Genomic DNA, 26,110 nt, shown 5'->3' on the forward strand with positions numbered 1-26,110 from the left:
CCTCTCCTGTCCTTTTCCTCCACCCCTTTTCCTTCCCCTTCAACTCTTCTGCCAGAAGAAGAAGCCACTGGCACCAAAGGTTTGTAAAAGTTAAACCTTTCAGTGTGTGTGTGTGTGTGTGTGTGTGTGTGTGTGTGTGTGTTTTCTCCTGCTGCCATTTGTTGAGTAGATTTTTTATAGATTTTTTATGTATCAACTTACAGTCTGATTTGCTATGGATCACATACCAATGAACATTATCGATGTTTTGTTCAAATGGAGGGTTTGTAGGTTACTTTCTTTGTTGGCAGATTATTTTCAGTGAATGTCAGTTTGGAATTTGCCTTTGCTGCAAACAGTCTTAAGTGGCCGTACCAATTTAAATTGCTCTGGACATGTACTCCTAGATATTTTATGGAAGAACTGCTCTCAGTGATTGTTCTGAATCTGTGTAATCATACAACAATGGCTCTTTCTGCCAATGTATATGCAATACATCACATTTGCTTATGTTGAGGGTCAACTGACACTCAATGCACAAAGTGTAGATCCTCGGCTGGTCTTCCTGTATTTCATTACAATTTACTAGGATTGTGGCTCCTCTGTACAAAACATCATCATCTGCAAAAAGCCTCATGGAACTTCCAATGTTTTCTGCTTTGTCATCTCTATATACTGTGGAAACTAATGGACGTAAGGCACACCCTTGGGGTATGTCCAAAGTTACTTTTACATCTGTAGACTTCTCTCCTTTGAGAATAACATGGTGTGTTCTGTTTGCTAAAAAAATCTTCAAACACACAGTTGGTCTGATATTCCATATGCTCATTAGGTGGCAGTACAGAACTATATTGAATACCTTACAGAAGTTAAGGAACATGGCATCTACCTAGGCACCGGTATTTACTGTCTTCTGGATATCATGGACTAACGGAGTGAGAAAGGTTTAACACACAGTCTTTGCTTTTTAAATCCCATTTTGAGTCCTGCAGAGAGGATTTCTGGTGTCCAGAAATGACATAATATGTGAGCATGAAATGTTTTCCAAATGCTACAACAGACTGACATAAGAGATATAGGTCTACAGTTCTGTGTTTCTTTTTGACAACCCTTCTTGAAAATGGGAATGACCTGTGCTTTTTTCCAATCATCAGGAACACTTCACTCTTCCAAATACCTACGGTACAATGCTGCTACAAGACTCAATGTACAGTCATATTGGTATCACTTCAGGTGCAGTGGCATTCTCTCTTTTGAGTGATTTAAGTTGCTTTTCTATCCCATGGTTGCTTATTTTTATATCTGCCATTTTGTCATATGTCTGATGGTTTAAAGGAGGTTCTACCATGCAGCTTCTTCTGTAAAATAGTTTTAGATAAAGATGTTCAGTATTTTGGCCTTTTCTGTGATGTACTCTGTTTCAGTGCCATTACGGTTGCAGAGTGTTTGTGCAGATAGCTCCAATCCATGTACTGATTTAACATTAGACTAAAACTTCTTAGGATTTATACATGGCTCTCCTTACACTAATTTTGGCTTCATTTAATTTTTGTTTTTCTGTGAGACTTTGGCTACATTTAAATTTTCAGTCAAGCTCTCTTTGCTTTTGTAGCAGCTTTCTAACATGGCTGTCAGACCACAGCAGGTCTTTTCCATCTCTCACAATTGTGCTTGGCACATACCTGTCTAAGGCATGGTGTACAATGTCCTTGTACTTTCCATTAATATGAACATTGTTTGTGATGGAGATGAAATTTTCATGCAGACTGTGCAATCAGAAATCCATTTCATGTCGCTCTTGCTAAGGAGAAAAATCTTCCCACATTTATTTGTATTCCTGTTTACAGCCATATTCAGTAATGCTGTAATGGCCTTATGATTAATGGTTCCTTATTCTATGCTAACTGAGTTGAAAAGTTTGGGTCTGTTTGTCATCTGCAGATCTAAGGTTTTATGAAAAGGAAAGTTGCCACTCACCATATAGTGGAGATGTAGAGTCACAGACAGGCACAACAAAAAGACTGTGACAAATAAAGCTTTTACACACACACACACACACACACACACACACACACACACACACACACACGACTGCTGTCTCAGGCAACTGAAACCAAACTGTGAGCAGCAGCACCAGTGCATGATGGGAGTGGTGATTGGGAAGGGGTGAGGAGGAGGTTGGAGGGGGAGGGGGAGGGGGAGGGATAGTATGGTAGGGGTGGCAGACAGTGAAGTGCTACAGGTTAAATAGAGAGCAGAGGATAGGTGGGGAGGGGAAGGGGAATAGTGGAAAAGGAGAGAAGTAAAAAAGACTGGGTGTGATGGAGGAATGACAGTTGTGTAGTGCTTTGAAGTCATTATCTACAAACAAATCTGAGACACAGCTATGGGCACCCACATGGCATCATCCTACGCCAACCTATCCATGGGCCATTAGAGGAATCCTTCCTGAAAACCCAGAATTCTAAACCCCTCACCTAGTTCAGATTCATTAATAACATTTTTGCAATCTGGGTTGAGGGTGAGGACACCCTACCCACATTCCTCCAGAACCTCAACAACTTCTTCCACAATTTTTTCACATGGTCCTACTCCACCCAACAAGCCACCTTCCTAGATGTTGACTTCCACCTCAAAGATGGCTATGTCAGTACCTCCGTCCATATGAACCCTACTAATCACCAGCAATACCTCCACTTCGATAGCTGTCACCCATTACATACCAAGAAGTCCCTTCTGCACAGCCTAGCCACCCATGGTCGTCACATCTACAGTGATCAACAGTTTCTCTTGAAATATACTCAGGGTCTCACTGAAGCCTCCACAGACTGTAATTATCCTTGTAACCTTGTACAAAAACAAATCTCCCATGCCTTATCTTTCCAGCCTTCCACTAACCCCCAAAGTTCCACCGTCCAGCCACAGAGGAGCATTCCCCTCTTAACTCTGTACCACCCAGGATTGGGTTTTTACTACCTCATGCCATGCCCTGAAATGAGAAATATCCTGCCCACTATCCTTCCCACCCCTCCCACAGCGTTATTCCACCGTTCACCGAACCTAAACAATATACTTGTCCATCCTTCCACAACCCCCGCTTCCAACCCCTTACCTCATGGCTCATACCCCTTTAATAGACCTAGCTGCAAGATCTGTCTCATACATCCTCCTACCACCACCTACTCCAGTCCAGTCACAAACATCACCTAGCCCATCAAAGGCAGGGTTACCTGTGAAACCAGTCATGTGGTCTACAAGCTAGGCTGCAAACTACTGTGCTGCATTCTATGTGGGCATGACAACCAACAAGCTGTCTGTCTGCATGAATGACCACTGACAAACTGTGGCCAAGAAATAAGTGGACCACCCTGCTGGTGAGCACACACTGGCAAACCTGACATCCTTCATTTCAATGACTGCTTCACAACCTGTCCCATATGGATTCTTTCCACCACCACCAGCTTTTCTGAACTGCGCAGGTGGGAACTTCCTCTGTAATATATCCTATGTTCTCATAACCCTCCTGGCCCCAACCTTCGTTAGTCACTGTCCTCACCCATCCAGCCCCTTCCTTGCTCCCATTACAGCTCTACACAGCCATCATTCCATCATCACACCCAGTCTTTTTACTTTCTCCTTTTCTGCTATTTCCCGCCCCCCTCCCACCTATCCCTTGCTCTTAGTCTAATTTACAGCACTCCACTGTCTGCCACCCCTACCATACCATCCCTCCCTCTCCTCCTCGCCCCAGCCTCCTCCTTACCCCCATGCAGCATTTTTGTGTGTGTGTGTGTGTGTGTGTGTGTGTGTGTGTGTGTGTGTGGGTGTGTGTGGGACAGTCATTTTGTTGTGCCTATCTATGACTCAGCATCTCCACTATATGATGAGCGGCAACTTTCCTTTTCATAATATTGTTACATTTCATCCTGGATTTCCCATTGTTTGATCTAAGATATTACCTATGTGAGCCAGTTCTCTGGTTAACTGCCCAAGGTAATTTTTGGATAATGCATTCAAAACAATTTCACATGATACCCTGTCCCTACTACCTGCCCTGATCACTTGAATCTCTCAGTCTATAGCTGGTAAGTTGAAATCCCCACCAAATACTACAACATGACTGGGAATTTTGCATGAAATATTCTCCAAGTTTCCCATCAAATGTTCTGCAGGTATTCCTCCATCTATAAAAGCATTCAATGATCACATTTGACCCACATTCAACACTTTTGTTCATCCAAATTATTTTACATTCAGATTCTGTATCAATCTCACTATATGATATCACATCTTTTCATGGCTAGAAACATGCCTTCATCACCAGCAATCAACCTATCTTTGCACTATACTTTCCAATCGGAGTTTAGAATTTCATTGCTATTGACATCTGGTATCAGACAGCTTTCTGTCCCTTTGACTAAGTGGGCAACGTTTAATGTGTATAAGTGAGACTGGTTTTGGAACCTTTCCATAGATTCTCCTCCAAGTAACTAGTACTATATTAACATCATCTTTCTCCAAACAGCTGTGATAAATATTATCGTGTCTGAAACCAGAATACATCTTACTGGATCAGAGGAGAAATATCTATACCTTAAAATACCCACATCTGCATGCCACATGTACTCCGCTACCCTAATAGCCGCTTCCTGCGTGTAGTGCACCCCTGAAGGGTGTCCTAAAATTCTCCACCCAATAGCAGAGGTCAAGAAATCTGCATCCAATGTCATTACAGAATCATGCAAGCCTTTGATTTAAGCCTTCCACTCTGCTCCAGACCAGAGGACCACAATGAGTTCTAGGAATCATGCTGCAAAATGATAGCTCTGTGTCCACCCTGTGGGTGAGGCCTGTTGCCTTCTTCAAATTATCCAGCTCCCTGTAGGAACTGAGGTTTGCCTCTGAACCCAGGCAGCAGGCATTATTCAGACCAACGTGAGCCACAAATTGCATGCATGTGTACTCAGTGAGCTCAATCACTACTGGTACAGCCTCTTCCACATTTTGAATAAGATCATCCAGCAGGCAAACAGAGTGGTTATTGGACTTCTTCCATAATTGCCCACTATTTTCCTGAGGGTCTCTGTCAGCTGCCTAACACGGTAAGTGATTCCACCCTCTGCACTTGTTGGACCTCTCAGGAAGATCGACCAGTCCCAACAGGTGAGATGTCCTGTGCTGGCTCAGATGTACTTTCAGTTATAGTCAGTACCTGAAACCTGTTTTTAAGATATAGGGGACAGTTGAATGACCAGTACCCTCTTTCACCTTCTGTCCAGAGGTTCGCGACCCTGCCACTTTTTGCCAATCACCATCAGGTAATTGTCGACCAGCTGGGATGTACTAATCAAAAGACATTGTGGTGTCAAGGATCCAAGCCAATGCTATAGGCTCCAGAGCTGCCAAACCATTTGTCTCAAATGCCGCAGCACCACCACAACCCAGGTCAGCAGCCTGTATCCCGTTGACTGTGTGCAACATAGCTTCCAGCTGTATGTCATGAGGCAGCTTAACTCATGGTGTGATAATTACCCAGACTCTGTCCATCCAGTATTTGACAAAGAGAGAACATTACACACAAATTCAAACCTTTTCAAAACTTTTTTTACTGTTGACACTCCACCAAATAATAAAGGAAAAAGATGTTTACTGCTTACTACATTTTCACTGTTCATGCTGTAGAATGCCAGCATTGGGCATGATGTTGCAATTTATTATTTCTCTACTACTTACTCCATTCACAAAATCTTTTTTGCAGACAGAATCCACATATACCACTGAACATACCTGCAAAATTATATCATTGTACAACACAGAGTTCAGAAGACATGATGTTATAAATATTGAGATGTGTGAAAAAGTACATTGTCTTAAAACTGAGTGCAAACTTTGCAGAAATGTGAGTTCTCAACACGGGCTGTATAAATATTTATATTTTTTAAAAAAACTGTGTTGTACAGTAGTTCTCTTATGACTATCACATGTGGGCCACGAGAAAGTATGGCAAAATGTTACTTTTTAAATAGGCATATGGGAAGTGAAAAACCTTGTTTGAAAGAGACTAATAAAACTGGTATAATTAGAGTTTTGCTTCTTCAACTGCAAAGGATTTACATGCTTAACACCAAATGTTTAACACATTAGCTAATTTATAAAGGAATTACACATCTGACATTTTTCATACATGGGTGTTCATTGTTTAAAGAAACACATTTTGGAAAGTTACTGGTAGAGGATAATAGGATAAAGTAAAATAGAAAGGACCAAAACTGATGAAGGAACTTAAAGTGGAACTGCTGAACAAAACATCCCAGAGGCCATGAGGTCACTAAAGATGAAGTACAAGCTCAGATTGAGGAAGGATAGGGAAGGAAATCAGCCGCATCTTTTCACAGGAATCATCCAAACATCCATGTTAAGCAATTTAGGGAAACTACAGAAAACCTAAACATAGATCACCAACCTCCTGAATACAGATGAAAGCCTTACTACCGTGACACCCAGTCAGTAACAAAAGGTTAAGTTGATATTGTTCTGTCGTAAGAATGCTTGTGGACTACTGTAACACTGAACCGGCACTATGTGTATAACCTGCTATGAATGGTGTGCTATTCTAGCCAAATGCAAGTTTTGAAAAACAGTTATTTAAAATTTGGATAAAAAATAATTATCAATAAGGAAAGTGAAAGGCATTAGCAATAGGAAGTAATCCAAGAGTATTTTTAGAAAATTTAAAGTTGTGACTGTTCAAGGATTATTATTTTAGTACATCAACCAGCAGACATGCAGAAGGACGCAGATGAGCTGATGTGGGTCTCACAGTAGAGTAGTGAGAAAGTTCTCACAGATGGTGCGTGTGGGATGTGGTATTGGCAGACCTGCTGACCCATGTGTTTTACTAGCCAGACTGCTTCAGTTCAGTTCTTATTCTGAGTCCAACTAGCTCAAACCTGGCTTCTGCATTTCAGTGTCCTCTCAGTTCCATGTGCTTATTTGTTTTTGGAGTTCATGTTGGTCATGTTTGTGTCTTTTTCCATGCCTCTCTCTATTCTGTGTTTGGACTCTCTGCTCCCCCATAGACTGACCACATGCCAAGTTTGTGTTCCCCTTTCGGGACCTAGCTCAATGGTTTCTAGATCACACATCCACCATTGGATAAAATAGTGGCCTTTTCACTAGTTGGATAGTTTTGTAGAATTGTCACATCAGTACAGATACAAAAGTGGCAACCTGAGCATTCTTATGCATGTAATGATTTCTCACATAGCTGATTTATGGCCACCATGGGCTCACCATTTATTCAATGCTGGCAGGAATAGTGCACCTGCAGGAGCAATAACAACAGCTGCAGCAGGAGTACCATAAAATGTAGCAGGAGCAGCTGCAGGTGCTGCTCAAACAGAATGCAAAAATGATCCACTCTCACGCCATACTGGTGGTAGAGCAGGCATCTGCAGAGCAGCCTCCCTCCCCAAACACCCCCAATGCCAATTGTCAGTTTCAGTGAGTCTACACGAAGTTGGGAGAATTACCTGCACCAGTTCTTACTGCACTGTCAGATAAAGCGTATTGTTGATCCAGCCACTTCATTTTTATTCAGCAATTAGGGTTTGCATGAAGTAAGGCAAAATTGAAGCCCTCTACCAGCTCCGAAAAGTTTACCACTGAGGAACTCTGTCAGTCACTCATACAGTATTTTGGACATCAAACCAATGTGTCGTGCGCTTGGTTGCAGTTTAACCAACATCATAAATGACATAGGCAGTCATATGTTGTCTGGATCACCAACCTGCAAGATCTCTCAGGCAACTGCCAGTATGGGTGTCCCCAATGTGCTACCTCATATGCAGACTTGCCAACTAAAGATGTGGTTGTCTGATTAGCACCTGACCCTAGGTCCAAACTAGGGCAGGGTCCTGTCTGAGCTTCGTTAGCCAAAGTTCCTCAGATTGCAGGATCACATGAACTTACAACAGCAGCAAGGATTGTCATTTACAACAGTTGGCAGGTGACAAAGTTGGATAAGTATAGTAAACAGCACCTGGTACCCCGTGGCTTTGGCCAGGTAGTCTTGCCTTTCACTGAGCTACCAGTAAAAGTGCCACATGAAGCATGACTTTTAATTTATTACTTCTTTATTACTAACTGTACTCACAACTCATTTTGCAGTGAGTATTCACATATGCCACTGAATCTACCGGCAAATTATATCACTGTACAACACATAGTACAGGAGATATGATATCAAATACTGAGTTGCATGAACAGCTGCATCATACATGACTTTTTAATTTATTATTTCTCTGCTACTAACTCTATTCACAACACATTTCCTAGAAAGTAGGTATGTATGCAACTGGATGTACCTGCATAATCATATCATTGCATGGCACACAGGTCAGGAGACACAATGTCATGAACATTGAGCTGAGAGAGAAATAAAACTGCAGGGCAAAATTTGCTAGAAATACAGGTGAGATATGTGTACAAATATATGTCAAACATGTTAACGAGGAAAAAGAGATACCTAACTCGATTTTATACATGAAAAATGTGATATGATTCTCAGCAAAAGATTTGTCAATATTACTTGAGGAATTAGAACAGATTTGCAATTTTGTATTACTGAAAAAGGTGTACTATTCCAATACATAAACTTTAATTTGTTACCATTTAACTTAAGAGTGAAAGTTTTTTATAACAAAAAATTAGGTTTCCCCTGCCTTTGCTATTTTCATTCTACCTCCTCTCTGTTGTTTTAACATGTGTTGAGCATGTTATTCACATTGCACGTGTGCTACATGTTTGATTTACTTTCTATTTCAGAGAAATATACTATAAAAACTGTCAAACAATTTCTTAAACATGTTTAAAGCCTACCAATGAACTTCTTGGCAACACTTCTCCACCAACCCACCCGTGCTGGAGAAGTGTTCCCTAGCAGTATATTTGTAGGTTTTAAAAATATTTGATGAATTATTTGCATTGACATTTCAAAACAAAATACAAAATCTAATTTTATTTTATCAGAAAAATTGCCTTTGACTTTCAAGGTGATTATAATAAAAGGGTTGTAAAAGAATGTGGTGTAATGACTGAAAATCTGTTATTAATAAACATCAGATTCTGAAAATTAGGATACAAAGATATAGATAAAGTCCAGTCTTTGATGCAGTGGTGAATGTACTACGTACCAATTGCTTTTTCTTGAGTTTCCATTAGTTGTGCCCAGCCTGCATAATACATGAACACATTGGCAGCTAAAGGAACATCCCAATCTCTTGTCACTCTAATTTTTATACCCATACTAACAGCAGCTAATTCTGAAATCAGCTGGGAGTTCTGTTGCAACTGCTTACTAATTCTGTAAGTTACAAATTAAAATCAATGGTCAGTTAAAATTTATCTAATGTTATATTATTTCATTAGATAGAATATTTACACGCAGATTTCACCAAGAAATGACTTTAGTGTTTCATTTTAAAAGACAAACAGGTATTTAGAAAAATGATTGTAATAGTGTTGTTGTTGTTGCTCTTGATGTCATCAGTGGTAGTGGTGGTGGTGGTGGTGGTGGTGATGGTGATGTGTGTTTGGTCCCTTTACACTGCACTATTCTAAAATATTGTAAGACAAGTGCAGTTAAATTCATGACAAAAATGTGTAGTCGTTTAGTTCATACAAACTTAAGACAAAATAAAGAGAAGATCAACAGGGAGTTGACTAAACTGTCACAGAAGGTATGCAATTTTGGCTGATCATTACACTAAACTTGGACAAGCCAACCGCTCTATAACCCACAAAACTCTGTAGTCTACAAGCTTATACCAGATCACAAAATACAACAAACATCTGAATCATGTACCATATTCATTTGTCATCAGCTAAAATAGAGGCCTGGTTACCATTTAAAATAGTGACATAACAATGTCACGGTCACCACAAAAAGGTGGACCTCCTCCTAGAATAAAAACTGATCAGCCACATGCAATATATCATTAGGAGATGGATAAAAGCCACACCTCTGTGCCCTTACTGCATTGATCTCATCATTGACAGAACAAAGAAGAAGACTACCTCAGCTGGAAAGGTCTCTTTTTTTCCAATGACTGCAGTTTATTGTACATAACTTTCAACACATTTTCCTCATGCCAATACATAAGCTTCTGACTTGTTAGTGCAGTAACAGCTCATAGCATAACAGCACATTTCACCACAGTGTGTCCCTGGCAAGCTTCCTTAGCCTGCACCATCTTGCTCATTTTCCTATATTTAAATATTCTCTTGTACCTAGGGTACCTAGCAGAAAGCTAATATTTTCCTTGACTTTGTAGTGGAAGAAAAACATTGACTCATTAGGGTTTCTTTCTTTGCTGGACACATCTGTTGAATAACTTGTAAGGCACAATGTTCCACTGGCACCCCAATTATGGTATGTAAAGCAAAGCCTGGAGGTATCATACAAGATGAGTGCTCATTCACCTTCCTGAGGTACTCACTGTTTATGATGATCTAAAGAACAAATGTAGTTTATTATATGCTATGGATGCAGTAAACATTTTTCCTTAGAAACATGGAAACACAAAGTGAAATTTTTTGCATCCACAAAAGATAATCAAGAAACTCACATTTTATACAGGGTGTCCCTGGAGGAATGGTCAGTACAGAGAGATGTTCGTTTGACCATGTGGACCACAATATACTTCCAGCATGACAGAGGTCCTCTACATTTTACCAGACATGGGAGGAAATACCTCAGCCACACTTACCCCAATTGCAGGATTGGTCGTGGTAGTATAGTTAAATTGTTACCAAAATTGCTAGACCGTATATCATTAGATTTTTGTTTATGGGGTTGGGTGAAGTTTGAAATATATAAACAAAATATTAATAAGAGAGATGAACTGCTTCATTGCATCATGGATGCTGCTGCCCTCACTGCACAATGTGCAGCAGCAAACAGACGCGCAATGAAACATGTTCTCTGAAGAGTGCCCATATGCACTAAAGTTGACAGTGGGCTTTTGGGACATTTACTGTGAACTGTACAACAGTTGTAATGTGACATGTTTGATAATATTAGTGGTGAATGTGTTACAAACAAGCATTTTTCAGTTGATACTTTGCATAATACAGAAAATAAATAACAATGTACATTAAACATGCTCTATCTCAGAAACCTTCAGAGTGCAACATATTGACCATATGAAGTTTTTTGCTTCAAATGATCATTCTTATCATGTTTCTGAATATTGACCATTCCTCTAGGAACACCCTGTATGTGTAGTTAATAGTGACTGGTTTGGTTGAGAAACTCACAATGAGACATAATTCCATGTACCATACAGACAGCTTTCAATTTTTAGAGCTCACTTGACCATTTCCTTGAGATTTAATGCAATAATGGCAGGGAATGAAAATACAGTATGCAAAATTAGACACCACTCTTATCTTTAGCTCAACACAATGAGAAATGCTTGTAGGGTATAACATGCAGAACTGAGCTTCTTCACTGGTTTATCCACACATTGATTCCACTTTAACTCATACTCCAATGGTCCCTAAGGAACTTTACACACTGTGCATCATTCAGTGTATGGTCATTAATGCCTACTTCGGAGGTAGAAAGTCATTATTGTTTGTCTGAAACAGCATAATATGAGTCTTTGTGTAACTAAGACTTTTAGCTGTGGAGCACTTGTAGGGCTTTCCCATTGAGCTGTGTATGTTAAGAGTTCAGTTCAGACCTTGACTAGTATGTGTCATCAGCAAATATTACAGTTTTTGACCTGCCCTTTAAATCATTGATAGATCATTGATATATGTATTGATCACTGTGATGCTCCACTCAAAGGCTTCAGCAAGACTACCAAATACAAAAAGAAAGAGAGAGAGAGAGAGAGAGAGAGAGAGAGAGAGAGAGAGAGAGAGAGAGAGAGAGAGAGAGAAGATGAAGTTGTCTTGCTATGACCTGGAAGTGAATAATTACTGTTCAAGATTAGAATTACTTATTTCTACTAGCTCAGAAACACTTTCAGCACTCATTTTACTCAATTGTTGGCAGGGAGAGGTGTAATGGGCCTGACTGTACAACTTGAATGTAGAAGGGTATGTGTGAGAGTCTATGGGAGGAATTAAACTTTAAGGCAGGAAGACATGTAAAGCACAGATCCCCTATTTTTAAGCCAATTGGAAGGGAACATTCAGCAATTTTATACAGGATGGAAAAAAATTGTGTCAAAAAATTTTAACCTTGGATACCTGATGCCATTATGAACCAGAATTACTAATGATGTGTAGGTCAACAATGAACAATTTTTAAACTATGGAAACTTGGCACCACGTGCTCCAATTGGCCACGGAGTTGCCCTGTTGCCGGATGGTCTGGACAACACATGACTGCAAAAGCTTTCTCCAATTGTGTGAGGTCTGATGATCATGGGGGCTGTGTCCTATGAGCACCTCTGCCAATTACCCAGCAATCAAAGAGTTCATTTAAATATCCTTTCATAGCATGACTGTTATGTGCTTGTTGATTTTCTTCTTTTGTCTTACTTTTTCTTGATGATTAGTACAAAAACCGATTTTACACACTCCAGATGTGATTAACTTCCATTTCATACTTATTTATTGTTAATAAACTCTTTAGACAATCAGCTTGTTTGCCATGAACAATTTCAGTTTAATATCACAGGACAGCAAGCTTCACAGGCTATTATTAGCCTATAAAACATTAGCAAACTACATAATTAAACATGCTGTTTTGAACAGAGCTTTACAGGCTTATGAAGAGTTTCTATGTTGACAACCTGGAGTGGACTGACTCCAGAACCTTACATGTTGGGTGCTCATTACAGGCTACCTGAAGTTTTGTGCTTTGCATGGCAGCCTACATGATAGGGTCAGGAAGCATTTTTCCAGGCCCAGACATGTAGGCTGCCCTGAACAGCATGTGCATTGTGTTGGAGTAGTATCGGCCTGCTATATGGATCTGCTCTGCACAGTGGCCTGTATCTCAGGGGCAAATAATAAATTATTTGCAAATTCCTGATGTGTATCCTGCCTTGCATGACAAGCATGTTGTGGAAGTAGTAAAGGCCTGCTTTATTGAACTGTGCCAATGAGCATGGCTGGGGACAGACTGAGATGGATAGAGGAGGGGATGGGCACACCAAGAGGAGGAGGAAATAGTTAGAGATAGGGAAGGAGGGAAATATACATGGGGGCAGGTGGAAGGTGTAGATGGGTAGTAGGCAGGTGCAGAAGGAAGAGCAGAAGGCAGAGATGGGAAGAGGGAGGGGAAGCAGAATATGGCCAGATGGAGGGAGGAGGAAGATACGGTCAGAGAGGGAGTAGAAGAAATGAATAAAGAGAAAAGGAGAAGACGTAGAGAGTGGAGAGGAGAAGACAGACAGATAGAAGTGGGAAGATGAAGTGGACAGACAGAGAGAAGAAGATGTGAACACAGAGAGGACAGAGAGGGAGAGGAGGAGGTGTGTTAAATTATGTGCCAAGCACACACATGGGCGAAGCTGCAGGGAATATTAATACAATAGACAGAAAAAAATAAAATACACAAAGATAGAATAGGTAGTGGAGTAATTTTTCTGATCAAAAGTGGTATTATTATAAAATGGAAAAATACAGTATTTTATGAGAGATAAGTTTTATTTAACATGTATGTGGATTCCCAAACCCTGAAAAGAATTTTCTGGAATTTAAAATTTTTCAAATGGCTAATAAACTGATCTAGCACAAGAAGAGAATTCTTCTTCAATAAAAAAAAGCACCTTTCCTTCCCTTCTACACTCTGATAACCCATAATTTCATACCAGCATCATCCATCCAACTCTTGTCCTGTACGTGAACAACAACAGCTGGCGGTGTGTGTGTGTGTGTGTGTGTGTGTGTGTGTGTGTGTGTGTGTGTGTGTGTGTGTGCGTGTGTGTGTGTGTGGGTGGGTGGGTGGGTGGGTGGGTGGGTGGGTGCGCGCGCGCACGTGCACATATCTCCATATATGGTGAGTAGCAACTACACTTTTCATAATATTGTTATATTCCATTCTATATTTTCAATTGTTTGATAACAGTGTAGTGCATTTTTTCATCTCCACTTGTTTTTATAGCTACAGTTTTGGCACCTTTCATGGCAACAGTTCTGTTACTCAGCAAATCAAATGTCAGAAGAGTTTTGTCCACATTCGCTGTTTGGCTTAGTGCCACGCTGGTTTTCTTTTGATGTTGAATAATACAATGACTGAAGTACTCTTGTGGAGTTTTCTGAGATATTTTGGTTTGGTTTGCATGCTAAATCCATGATGCTTCATAAACTTGTAGCACCAACAAATTCCACCCTCAAAGTGTTAAGTTTCATTGTAGTGCTAGCTTGCAAGCAGGAATTTGAATCATTTTGTATTAATTCCAACACCATTTTGAGGGTGTCCTTGAATCCATTACATCATCTTCTAGTTTTCAGTCTTCTATTTGCACATTTAGTCTTCCTAATTTTTTTCACCTCTGCTTTACTAGCCCACCAATTTAAAATTGTTTTTTCTGTTGGTGGAAGGCCAAAATGCTGCTCAGCTGCTTTTTTTCCATGTTGTTCTGCATATGCAATTTATAGCTCACATCATATGAATATCTTTTATTTATTGCCATTACGAAACTAATTACTAACAAAAATATTGTACTGTTATGTACAACACTAGTCACTTTCAATTCAGGTTCACTGGCATCATAGACTGCAGTGACACATCATAGGCTAGACAGCATTCTGAGTTTGTGATAGTGAGGCAAGAGGGAGACAGTGTTAGCAAGCTTGTGAATCCCTGCAACTTATGCTCATCGTATTGGTGCACTGATGCTGCCAGTTGAATCCAGTGTTACCAGATGGAGATAAGATTTCCTGTGGCATTGAATATATGGCCATTTTTAAGACTGGCAGGAATTTTAAATCAAACACTGAACTTTTTATATTAATTTTGACTATAAGACACACTTGAATTTTGGAAGCAATTTTTTGAAGAAAACAGTGTGTCTTATAGTCTGTAAAATACAGTAATAGGAAATGAGCTATCCTTATCTTACTCTAGTTCATAAAATATTGAAACAGGTTTAGAAGCTGGCACATCCTTCATGATAACTGAAACAGAACAATGAAAAATAGAGAGCACAATGATAAGGGAGACACTACAGCAGGGGTCAACAGTAGCAGCTACTGCTGCTGTATGAAAAAGAAAATAGTTTTTGTGTAGCAATTATGAATAATAGAAGAAGCAGAGAATAGTTACAAAGCTTTTATCAGCTGTGAAGAAAGTCGATGTTCAGTAAGAGTTGTCCTGGATGCTGTAAGGAAGAGATAGATCATCCACTGTTGAAGAACTCCTGCCTAGATTTGTGAAAGCTCAGTACATTAGCACTACACATCTTATAACAGGGCACTGGCAGCTGCCACTGGCAAATGAATCCAAGCAGTGCACTGCTTTCCTCTTTGAAGGAATGAGCTATCAATTTAAGGTAACATGTCAGTTTCAACTTCTCTCAGAGCTTTAAACCAAGTAATAACTGGTAATGATATTTTGACATGTGTAGGTGACAGAGTTATCCTTTGTTCTACATGGCAGTATCATTGTGAAATTATGGAAACACTGCTTCAATGACTGTAGGGCCAGTTTAAGACCCAAGTGACAAAAGCTTCCACTTGTGGTGCCAAGGTAGGAGTGGTGCCAGAGGCATCACAATTGTAAGATTTTTGTATAGGATTATCACAATTAGTAGAGAGCAAGAGGGAAAAGGGAAGGGGACAAATGATAAGCTATTTTTGTGGAAAAATATTCTCAAAGTGGTCCTGAATGACTGACAGGTGAAAGAGCAACTATCAAATTAAGTAAATCACAACTTGGGGATTTGGAAGATAAATTTTTAGGCCATATTATCAATAGAAGTGGTATTATGCCCAATGCAAAGATGTTATTAGTTATAAGTAAATATCCTGAGCCACAAAATAAGATTCAATTAAAAGCTTTTTAGGCACAGTAAATTTTTATTGTAAGATTGTAAATAGCCAAATTATAAACGCTCCTGAGTTGTGTAATTTAACTAAAGCTAAAAGAGAGTAGAGGTTGACATGTGTCCACAGGGAACATTCTGATAAAATTCAGAACTGCTCACGTAATGTGCCATTATTATTTCATCCAACTTTCGTGTATTCTTTCTGGATGTATACAGATTCATCAGTTTTTTGGCCAGGATGCGCTATTTTTCGTATTATTGAAGAACATGTTTTGGATGGTATTGTCCAATTGCCTTAACCAGTAGATTACTAACTAGACAAGCATGAAATTATGGAGTTTTAAGAAATTTAGGTATCTACTAACAGCGACTGAAACTGAGTTCTTACTGATCACAAATCTTGACATTTTTAATGAGTAATAGACTATTACATTTGATACTTACTAGATGAGCCTTGGACTTACATGAACTTCACTTCCAGATAAGATATATTACAGGATATGAGAATGTTGTGTCAAATGCATTGTCTCTAAGACACACATACAACTTCAAAAATTCAAGAAAGAGGGTAATTTCTCATTTACTTTATGGAGAACAACCAGTATCTTACGGATATTTGCCTATCTTTTGGAAATATTGACACACATCGAAGGGAGGATAAGTATTTCCACAGAATAATCAAACAATGCCATATAAATCTTGTACAAACATTGACATCTCTAAATAGAAAGTATAAATCAATATTCTGTTTGAGAAAGCTTAGAACAATAAAAGATGCCTCTTATGTATAGCAGAAAAAGGAGTATAGTTTTTAAATAGTACTTAAATATGGGTTACGCCCACTTTTGAGCTAAAAAGTGGTTGTTACACATAAGTTAACACTATTATTTCAATATTGTGACTATATGGGTCAAATAAACCCTGCATAGGTGCAGTGTTCGTCAGAAAATTAAAGTAAGTGCTATGTCCCAACATACTGAATTGTTTTCTATAATACCCACTGATTTACAGGACGGGCTGGCTGTGAATTTTTTTGGTCCATTGCCTCATGCTTAGGGAGGTCTACGATGTATCTTAGTAACACTAGACTAAAGTTGCTCATGGTCTTGCGGTAGCGTTCTCGCTTCCCTCGCACGGGGTCCCGGGTTCGATTCCCGGCAGGGTCAGGGATTTTTCCTGCCTCGAGATGACTGGGTGTTGTCGTGTCATCTTCATCATCATCATTCATCCCCATTACAGTCGGAGGAAGGCAATGGCAAACCACCTCCACTAGGACCTTCCCTAGTACAGAGGTGCGGGTCTCCCGCATCGTCTCCTACACTCCTCAGAGTATGGGACCTCATCATCATCATCACTACTAGGATAGTGATGTCTGAGAGACCATTATTTTAAATACGTTTGTAAACCAAGGAGACACTCTGTGCCACAAGCTTTCAAGGAATTTTTAGTATCAGAAGGAGTGAAACACATAATGATATCCAATCACCATCGTCTGGTGTACCCAATGGAAAGAGAGAAGAGAGAATTAGGACTTTTGGCATGAACTTATTGTACAGAAAGACATTCAAAGTGGACTGAAGTAGTTATGGACTGCGAAAAAGTATTGAGTGAATTGTCACACCCCATAATGTTAATGGTATCCAATGAAGAAGGTGGTCATGTGAGTGAAGGCAAACCGCTGTTGCAGTGGGCTACTTGCCCAAAAAAGGATCTATATCAGAACAGGAGAGCAGAAAAAAAATTCAGTCAGTTTCATAAAGTAGATGAAATCTGAAAGAAACAGTGGAACATGGGTGTACCAGTCACATTCAGTATGGAGGATATGATGGTGGTTTGTAATCACCACTTGAGTTCCAAACCTGATGAGCAACCTAAAAAATTTTTTCCTTTGTATGAAGGAATATTCCTCATCTTGTTTTGGTACATTCTACTAGTGACGCAGAACGTGGGTTACATAATTGATTTAATAAAGTTTATAGGTGGAGATTAAGATCCATCAGCTCCTCAGAAAAATTCAAGGAGAATTGAAGCAATCAGTTTTATTTTCTGGTGAAATAAACATGAAAAATGTATTTATGCTAATTACAAGTTAATTGTGATTGATACTTTGACAGAGGGAAATAACAGTCTTTTGTGTTATGTTAAGTTTTATCTTTTTTGATTTTGGTTCAAAAATATAAGTAATAAAGTTTTTATGGGTGTATTTCATATTGTCTGGGGGTTTGATTACATGTAGCACATGTTCAGATTAACCATTTTCTAGAAAGACTGACTACATTATATTGTTTCCTTTCCTTGAGAGGGAGGGGGCAGGGACTTGGCCCTTCTCTTGCTCTCTTGTTCTTCTGTAAATATCAATAAACTCTGTAATTCTATATATTTGGTCGTATTAGGCAGTGAGAGATGGTGGAATTGGATGTGTGTTCCTACAAATTGAATATCTGACTGATACATTGAATATCTGACACTGAATATCTGACTGATCATGATATGTGGCCTATACAAAATGACTATTACTCTGATTTTCTGAATAATAATAATACAGAGTAATCAACTGATTAAGTTTACTATTCCAAACCATGGATGAAAATTAAGCCATGTCAGCCCATTTTGGAGGCATCACGTGTGAGGGTACTAACTTTTAGGGTCTTTCCTCTTTAAGAGTGATGAAAAGTAATTTGATATGCATTAAATTATTATTAGTTCCCATATACTGAGTTTCAGAATTCCTCCAAGTCACAGGGTAGCAGCACAGATCCTGTGGTACTCATATGCTGAGTTTAAACTTAGGGATACAAGCCATAGGTGCTGGCCACTGCTAAGTAGTTGGATGAAGGGTCTGTAATATGTGCTTAAATACATGAAACAAAAATATCTGCAATGTAACAATAAAAATAATAAGGAGAGTAATGGACATAGTAATGTTTGGAGTTGGACTGTACAGATGTGTGACATGTTGTACTGAGCTCAGCTCATTATCTGCTACTGAATATTATTAAGCAATGGAAAATCCAAGATGGTATGTAACAATATCTATCAGAAATAAGCTTTTGGCCTGCAAAGCCTTTGTTAAAAACACACACACACACACACACACACACACACACACACACACACAACCACACACACACACACACACACACACACACCTCTGAGGTAGCATTGTAATTGTGCCTGGTACATCAGAGATCCCTCTTATTGCACTGATATTGTACACCCCACATGAGAGTACCTGAAAGTCTTCAAGCCAGGGACTAGTAGTAGTAGCAGCATGTCTGCCACCTCATCTCAGGTACTGACACCGTCACAGGAAATTAATGTTTACATTCACATTAAGCAGTGGGTTCCCTTGTAAGTGCAGGGACAAGTCAGTTAACAGTTTGAAGGAACGTATAGGCATACCACAGCCAATATGAGCCACACACAGTTAAGCAGTGTTGCATTCAAACCATTCTTCAGATTGATGATTGCTTCACTTCAGGTAGTAAAGGAAACCACTTAATAACAGTTTTTAAGTGCTATGCACTATGTCAGATTGTGTAGTCCATCAGCATGACAGACCAGTGAGATGAGTGGCTGAAGTGTGGCCTGGTAGGTGCCTTGGCATCACAAATCAAAAACAAACAGTTATGAAGCAGGACAATAAGAATGGGTTATTATCACAGGAAACTTACGCAGCTGCCACTATGATCTGGGGTGCCCAGAGTGTCGATAAGTGGCATCCACTTCACCATAAGAAAGCGGGGTTATTGCAACCCTACATGCATCTGTGATATCACATGGCCCTAAGTAGTTCATGACACTTATATTTAAGGCACCACATGGCCACAGCCTGGCAGTTGCATCCAATGCACCATCCTGAATACATCTACCAATGGAGTCATCATGAGCCATCAGCAATACTCAGTGGATTGCAGCTACAGGACTTGGCATCCATGAGCTTTAACTCTGTTCTATGACAACTAATTCTGGACACCATCCAAAACTGTGGTCTGTCTGGACATCTACACTCATGCTCATAAATTAAGGATAATGCTGATACATGGTGGAACACTGCTCTGGTGGGCAGTTTTCGGATTTAAATCACCCCTGGGTATGACCATGCGGTACATCTGACCTGCAGTCACCACACAGTGGCGCTGGCAGCACTCCACATACGCAGAGGTGTGTTGGTGCATGTCAGAGTACGGTGCAGCAAGTAAATCTGCAGACGTTTTCAGAACTGCTAATGGTGAATGTTTGTTGAAAATGGTTTCAGGACGGTTTTCTCAACTTATCACCAATACCATAGACTTACAGATCTGTGTCGTGTGTGTTCCCTATGTGCCTACGCTATTAGTGCCAGTTTTGTGTAGTGCCACATTGTGTGGCACCACATTCTGCAGTTATCCTTAATTTATTAGCATGAGTGTAGTTATAATGTTTGGTCCCCACTGACAGTCCTCAACAATGATTATTTCAGACTTATTATTGATTGTACTGCTATCCAGACAGTTTGATGGTTTTCCAAGTGATCCAAGGAGCCTTGCTGTGTTGCTTGGACTGCATAAACTGCAGCCCTTGTGGCTTAATGAGATGTGTATTTTATGTTTTTGCCAATAAAGTGTTTATTGTTATTTGTCTACCTGGGAGCCTGTTCTTGCTGAGTGAGCCCTTATTTGGTCACTTCAACACATCTCAGGGAAATGTCAATGCTCACATATCACCTCTACCACAAACACCTTAGTTGCCTTTATATTATCTTGAGATATTGGATCAGTACCTGACTTCGAGATTTCATGAAAACTGTGTAAAATTCAAAATCCACACATATTTTAAAAATGTATGTATGTATGTATGTATGTTCCACATCTCCTCCTAAACCACTGGACTGACTTCAACCAAACTTGATACAAATATCATTTACTGTCTGGAAAGAACCACTGTGGGGAGAAAAACCATCTACCAAACAGAGTGGTGGGGGTGGGGTGAAAAATAAGTGTAGTCCATGACATGCAAATACCCAGACTTCAATCACCCAACGTTTGAGAACGACAGCTCTTAGTGACTTGCAACAAACTTTACACATAATTTCAAACCTTTACAGAACTTCTCCTCTGACAACCCCCTCAAAATGATAAAAGGATACAAGTTTATTGCTTACTACATTTTCACTGATGCAGTGAAACTGCTGCATCGACCATGAATTTCAGTTTATTATTTCTTTACAACTAACTGTATTCACAACACATTTTTTTTCAGAAATATTCACATATTCCACTGAATGTACATGCAAAATTATATCATTCTATGACACATAGTTGACGAGATATGGTCTCATAAACACTGAGATGCATGAATGACTGTAGCATCATGAATGATGTTTTAATTTACTATGTTCTAACTAAGAATTCTATTTGCAACACAATTTGCAGACAGTATTCAAATATACCAATGATTGTAGCTGAAAATTGTATCATTGTACAACACACAGTTCAGGATATAGGACATCATAAAGACTGAGCTGTGGGAAAACTGTGCTACAGAGCAAAATTCGCTACAGATACACATGAAACATGTGCACAAATATTTGTGAAATATTTTAAATGTATGTAAAATATGGATACTGTAACAAAGCTGCAAGTAAAAATCTCCTAAATCCATGGATCAGTTTCAACTGAACATGGTGCACATATTATTTACGGTCTGGAAATAAATCATGTTTGGGTAAGAGCCACCTACTCATTGTGGGGGTGAGGGGTAATAACTTGATGGAGAGAGAAGATGTGGAGGAGGAGACAGACACGCATAGGAGGGTGGAGAAGTTGAACAGGGAGAGGGGGGAGGAGGACATTGCCAGAGAAAGGGAAGAGGGTGGGAGGGGAAAGGAGAAGATGGACAGAGAGAGAATGACATGGATACAGACTGAGGGAAGGGATATGAGGAAATTGGCAGGGGGAGGGAGGGGAGGAGGAAATTGATTTAGAGATGGGTGAAAAACTGAACTTAAAGGGGGGAAGAGGAGATAAAGGGGGAAAAGAGGTAATAGACATGGAGGAGGGGAGGAGTAGATGGACTGTAGAAGGGTAGGAGGAGATAGATGGAGAGTGGTGGGTGAAGGAGATGTACAGAGCATAAGGCGGAGATGGACTAACAGAAGATTGGAATAAATATGTACCTGGACAGCAGCAGGTACTCAGCTAGTCAATGAATATTTCTAATAGATGAAAAAGACATTATTAATCAGTATATTTTAATTTACACAAGCAAGGAAATACATTAAAAAATCTAACAATGATCAGTTCCAAACTCAAAACAGTATCTACCCTTATTTAAAGAACATATCCGAGTATAATGATAACATTTCTGGAATGATCTACACAATAATAATGAAATGAAATAATATACTTTATTAGACACACCTGTAAAGACATCTATTTCTTTCATGCCCATTAAATTTCTTCCATGGATTTTCTATATCAACAGAAATTTGCACAGCAGTATTTACATCTTTTTCAGAGCTGTGAGTGACTGTTGTCAGCACTTCCCCAGAGTCAGGAGAATGCACTTCTGTGGCATTAGTTCCCTTTTCACTATTACTTTCAATCCACTTTCCATTGATAAATGGACCAAACTTTTTTCCTGATAGCCATGCCTGTATGTACAAAATAAGCACCATTAGAAACAACTTGAATAGGTCATGATAAAAGTAATAGTGTGCTTGAAGGTGGCAGGGGAGGGGGGGGTGGGGGTGACTTAAGAAAGAAGAGAATGGATGTAAGGAAGAAAGGTCACAGTTTAATGGTTTGCTGAGAGCTTTATCATTAGTGAGGGTGCACTCTTACAAGGACAGGGAAGAGAGCTGGCTGTGGCAAAGAATAGACAATTAATACACAAAAAATTAAGATTTCTTTTTTATAAGACTTCACTGCTAATATGCTGAAATAGAAGAGAGTAAATATGATGTTCTACTGCTTGCCAAAAATTCACTTATTACACTGCATCATAAAATCGTCACATGTAAACAAAGAAACTGAGTGTTATAAAAGCATAGCTAGCCCATGATAACACCATAATGTTTCAAGTCAGCTAAAGCACAGATCCATGCTTTTTTATTTCAACTTGCAATTGAGATGAAGAGAAATGGGAAAGTAGTTGTATATATGTAAATTATAAACTAAATGTGCATGCTGAATCTGGAACAGCATGTATCTGTTAGTAACATATGTCATACCTGTCACAAAAGAAGAAACAGTTAATATTCTATGAAGGTTTTAGACAGTAAAAAATGCTTAACATCTACAGCTAGGCAACTTGGCTTGGTTGGTGGTAATAAACTATATGAATCAGTCTATCTATTAGGGAATAATGTATAAAAATCCCTGCAGAATCTGCTGAATTGGGCTTCATATAAACCGGAAAAATGTGGCACGGCACTTAAATTTACAAAATGTATAGATGTCAGTGCGTAGAAAGAGAAGGTTGGCCTCGTAGCCTTCAGGATTCATAAATGGTCTGACTTTGAACAATTATATGATGTCCTCTTAGATCATATCAGAGACCTGTTCTGCAGTGCTGTAATTGCCTATGCTATGCCCATCCTAGGAAGCAAAGCCATAACCAGACATCTGGCACACACTGTGCTGGTCTCCAGGAAGTTAAGGAATGTGAGAAACAGACAGCCACTATTTGTGATCATTGGTCATAGGGCCAAACAATTAAATATACAGAATGTTCAGAATACCTCTGACAGACGAAAATTATAGAGTGTGCCATTAGAAGACATAATGTACCAGCATGCAATGACTCAAATGACCACCATAACACATACAAATGTCTCCGCAAGAAAATTTGTGAAACTTCTGACATACATAAAATTCTGACCAAGAACAAAATCACAAAATGAAACAAACATTTGTAACACAAGTCAGCCACCTCATCAGACACCTTGTATTTAAACAATATCAGATACTCAAAACAGTGAGTAGAATCATACCCATAATAGTTCAAGAAGTAACTGTGAGGCAGAGAAGACAAGCAAAAGCAGCAGTGAGACTAAACAATGCCTGAAAGAGAAAACTCAATTCCAGGTAACACATACAAAAGCTTTTGGATGCTTAACAAAGACCATACAACTCCAATAGTAATCTTTATCTGTTTCCATTGCAGCCTGCATGCTTCAGTAAGGTCACACTGTACCGAATGGCTTAATCGATGCAAGTTACAATGTAGTAGTTACTTCAAATTGTAATAATATGAAGTAACATGTTGCTAATTCATTACTGAGTAGGAGTCTTCACAACGGTGGGTTTTGTTTAAAATACAGCTCAATAAGGAGTAACAAAAATACCCTTCTTAATTTTATATGTTTCAAATATCAGCATGTGCTACATCTGAAACACAGTTATTACTAAATAAACTATTTCTGTTTCTGGTTTTAATTTAAGGTGAGCCAACAGAGATTTTGGATATGTGGCGAGTGCACTCATTGTAAGAAAATGAAACTCATACAAAATCCTAAGATATAATCATCAATATGTACTTCATTCTGCTACCATATACATGTACAATAATTAAATAAAAATAATATCAGTACACAGATCACAAATAGAGACTATAATGAAACAGAAACTGAGAATGCTGATCAATTCAATAGAGTATCAGGTAATAAAATAGGGAGACTTTATCACTCACCATCCTGCTTGCAATTGAAACTGAGGGAACAGTCATCGGAGAAAGATAGCTGAGACTGTAGACGAAGAAAATCTAATCGTGCTCAATGATGGTTTAACAATTAGGCTAACTGTAGAAACTCATGAGAGTGAAACAATTACACATAAGGTGTCCCATGGGTAAGCACTGTACTTTACTTGAAAGGTCACAGAAGAACCGTTTGGATCTGATCTTGACAGTTAGTTAGTTAGCTGCATGTTCCATAAATCATTTGAACAATTCTTTTATCAAAATGATGTGTATTGGGTCAGTTTACTGGTTATGTATACATCTACATCCACACTCTGCAAACTATGTGAGGTGCATGGCAGAAGGTATGTCCTATTGTACAGTCATTAGGGTTTCTTTCCGTGGGAGCGTGGGAACAATGCTTGTTTGACTGTCTCTGTGCATGCAGTAATTGTCCTAATTTATCCTCACGATCCCTATGTGAACAATACATAGGGGATTGTAGTACATTCCTAGAGCCATGATTTAAATCTAATTCTTGAAACTTTGTTAATAGACTTTCTAGGGATACTTAACATCTATCTTCAAGAGTCTTCCAGTTCAGTTCCTTCAGTATCTCTGTGACAGTGTCCCATGGATCAAAGAACATGTGACCACTCGTACTGCACTTCTCTGTATATATTCAATATCCCCTCTTAGTCCCACTTGGTATGGTTCCAACACACATGAGCAATATACTAGAACTGATCACAAAGTGATTTGTAAGCAATCTCCTTTGTAGCATGATTGCACTTCCCCAGTATTCTACCAATAAACTGAAAAATGTCATCTGCTTTATGCGTGACAGCCTATGTGATCATTCCATTTCATATCCCTACAAAGCATTACACCCATGTATTTGAATGAGTTGGCCAATTCCAACAGTGATTCATTGATACTATGGTCATAGGATACTATGTTTTTTCATTTTGTGAAGTGTACAATTTTACATTTCTGAACATTTAAAGGAAGATGCCAATCTCTGCACCGCTTTGTAGTCTTATCAAGATCTGACTGAATATTTTTGCGGCTCCTTTCAGATGGTACTTCATTATAGATAACTGCATTATATGCAAAAAATCTGAGGTTACCATGAATATTGTCTGCAAAGTCATAGATATACAACATGAACAGCAAGGATCCCAACATACTTCCCTAGGGCATCCTTTAAGTTATTTCTGAATCTGATGATGATTCTCCATCCAAGGTAACATGCTGCATCCTGCCTACCAAAAAGTCCTCAATCCAGTCACAAATTTCACTTCATACCCCATATGATCATACCTTTGACAATAAGAATAGGTATGGCACTGAGTCAAATGCTTTTTTGAAATCAAGAAATACTGCATCTACCTGACTGTCTTGATCCAAAGTTTTCATTATGACATGTGAGAAAAGTGTGAGTTGGGTTTCACATGATG

At 39.1% G+C, this 26,110-nt stretch overlaps 1 protein-coding gene across 1 annotated transcript in view; it reads right to left on the reverse strand.

The window, feature by feature from the left end:
• Positions 1–26,110, reverse strand: part of LOC124605679 (putative aldehyde dehydrogenase DhaS) — a 206,889-nt gene that overhangs the window by 120,112 nt on the left and 60,667 nt on the right. Inside the window, exons 2-3 of the mRNA XM_047137530.1 lie at positions 22,391–22,623; positions 9,174–9,343 (exon numbers count right to left, since the gene is read on the reverse strand). Of these exons, the coding sequence (XP_046993486.1) occupies positions 9,174–9,343; positions 22,391–22,623 (403 nt within the window). The remainder of the gene's footprint in view (positions 1–9,173; positions 9,344–22,390; positions 22,624–26,110) is intronic.

Source organism: Schistocerca americana, chromosome 3, assembly GCF_021461395.2.
Source record: "Schistocerca americana isolate TAMUIC-IGC-003095 chromosome 3, iqSchAmer2.1, whole genome shotgun sequence".
Taxonomy (NCBI): domain Eukaryota; kingdom Metazoa; phylum Arthropoda; class Insecta; order Orthoptera; family Acrididae; genus Schistocerca; species Schistocerca americana.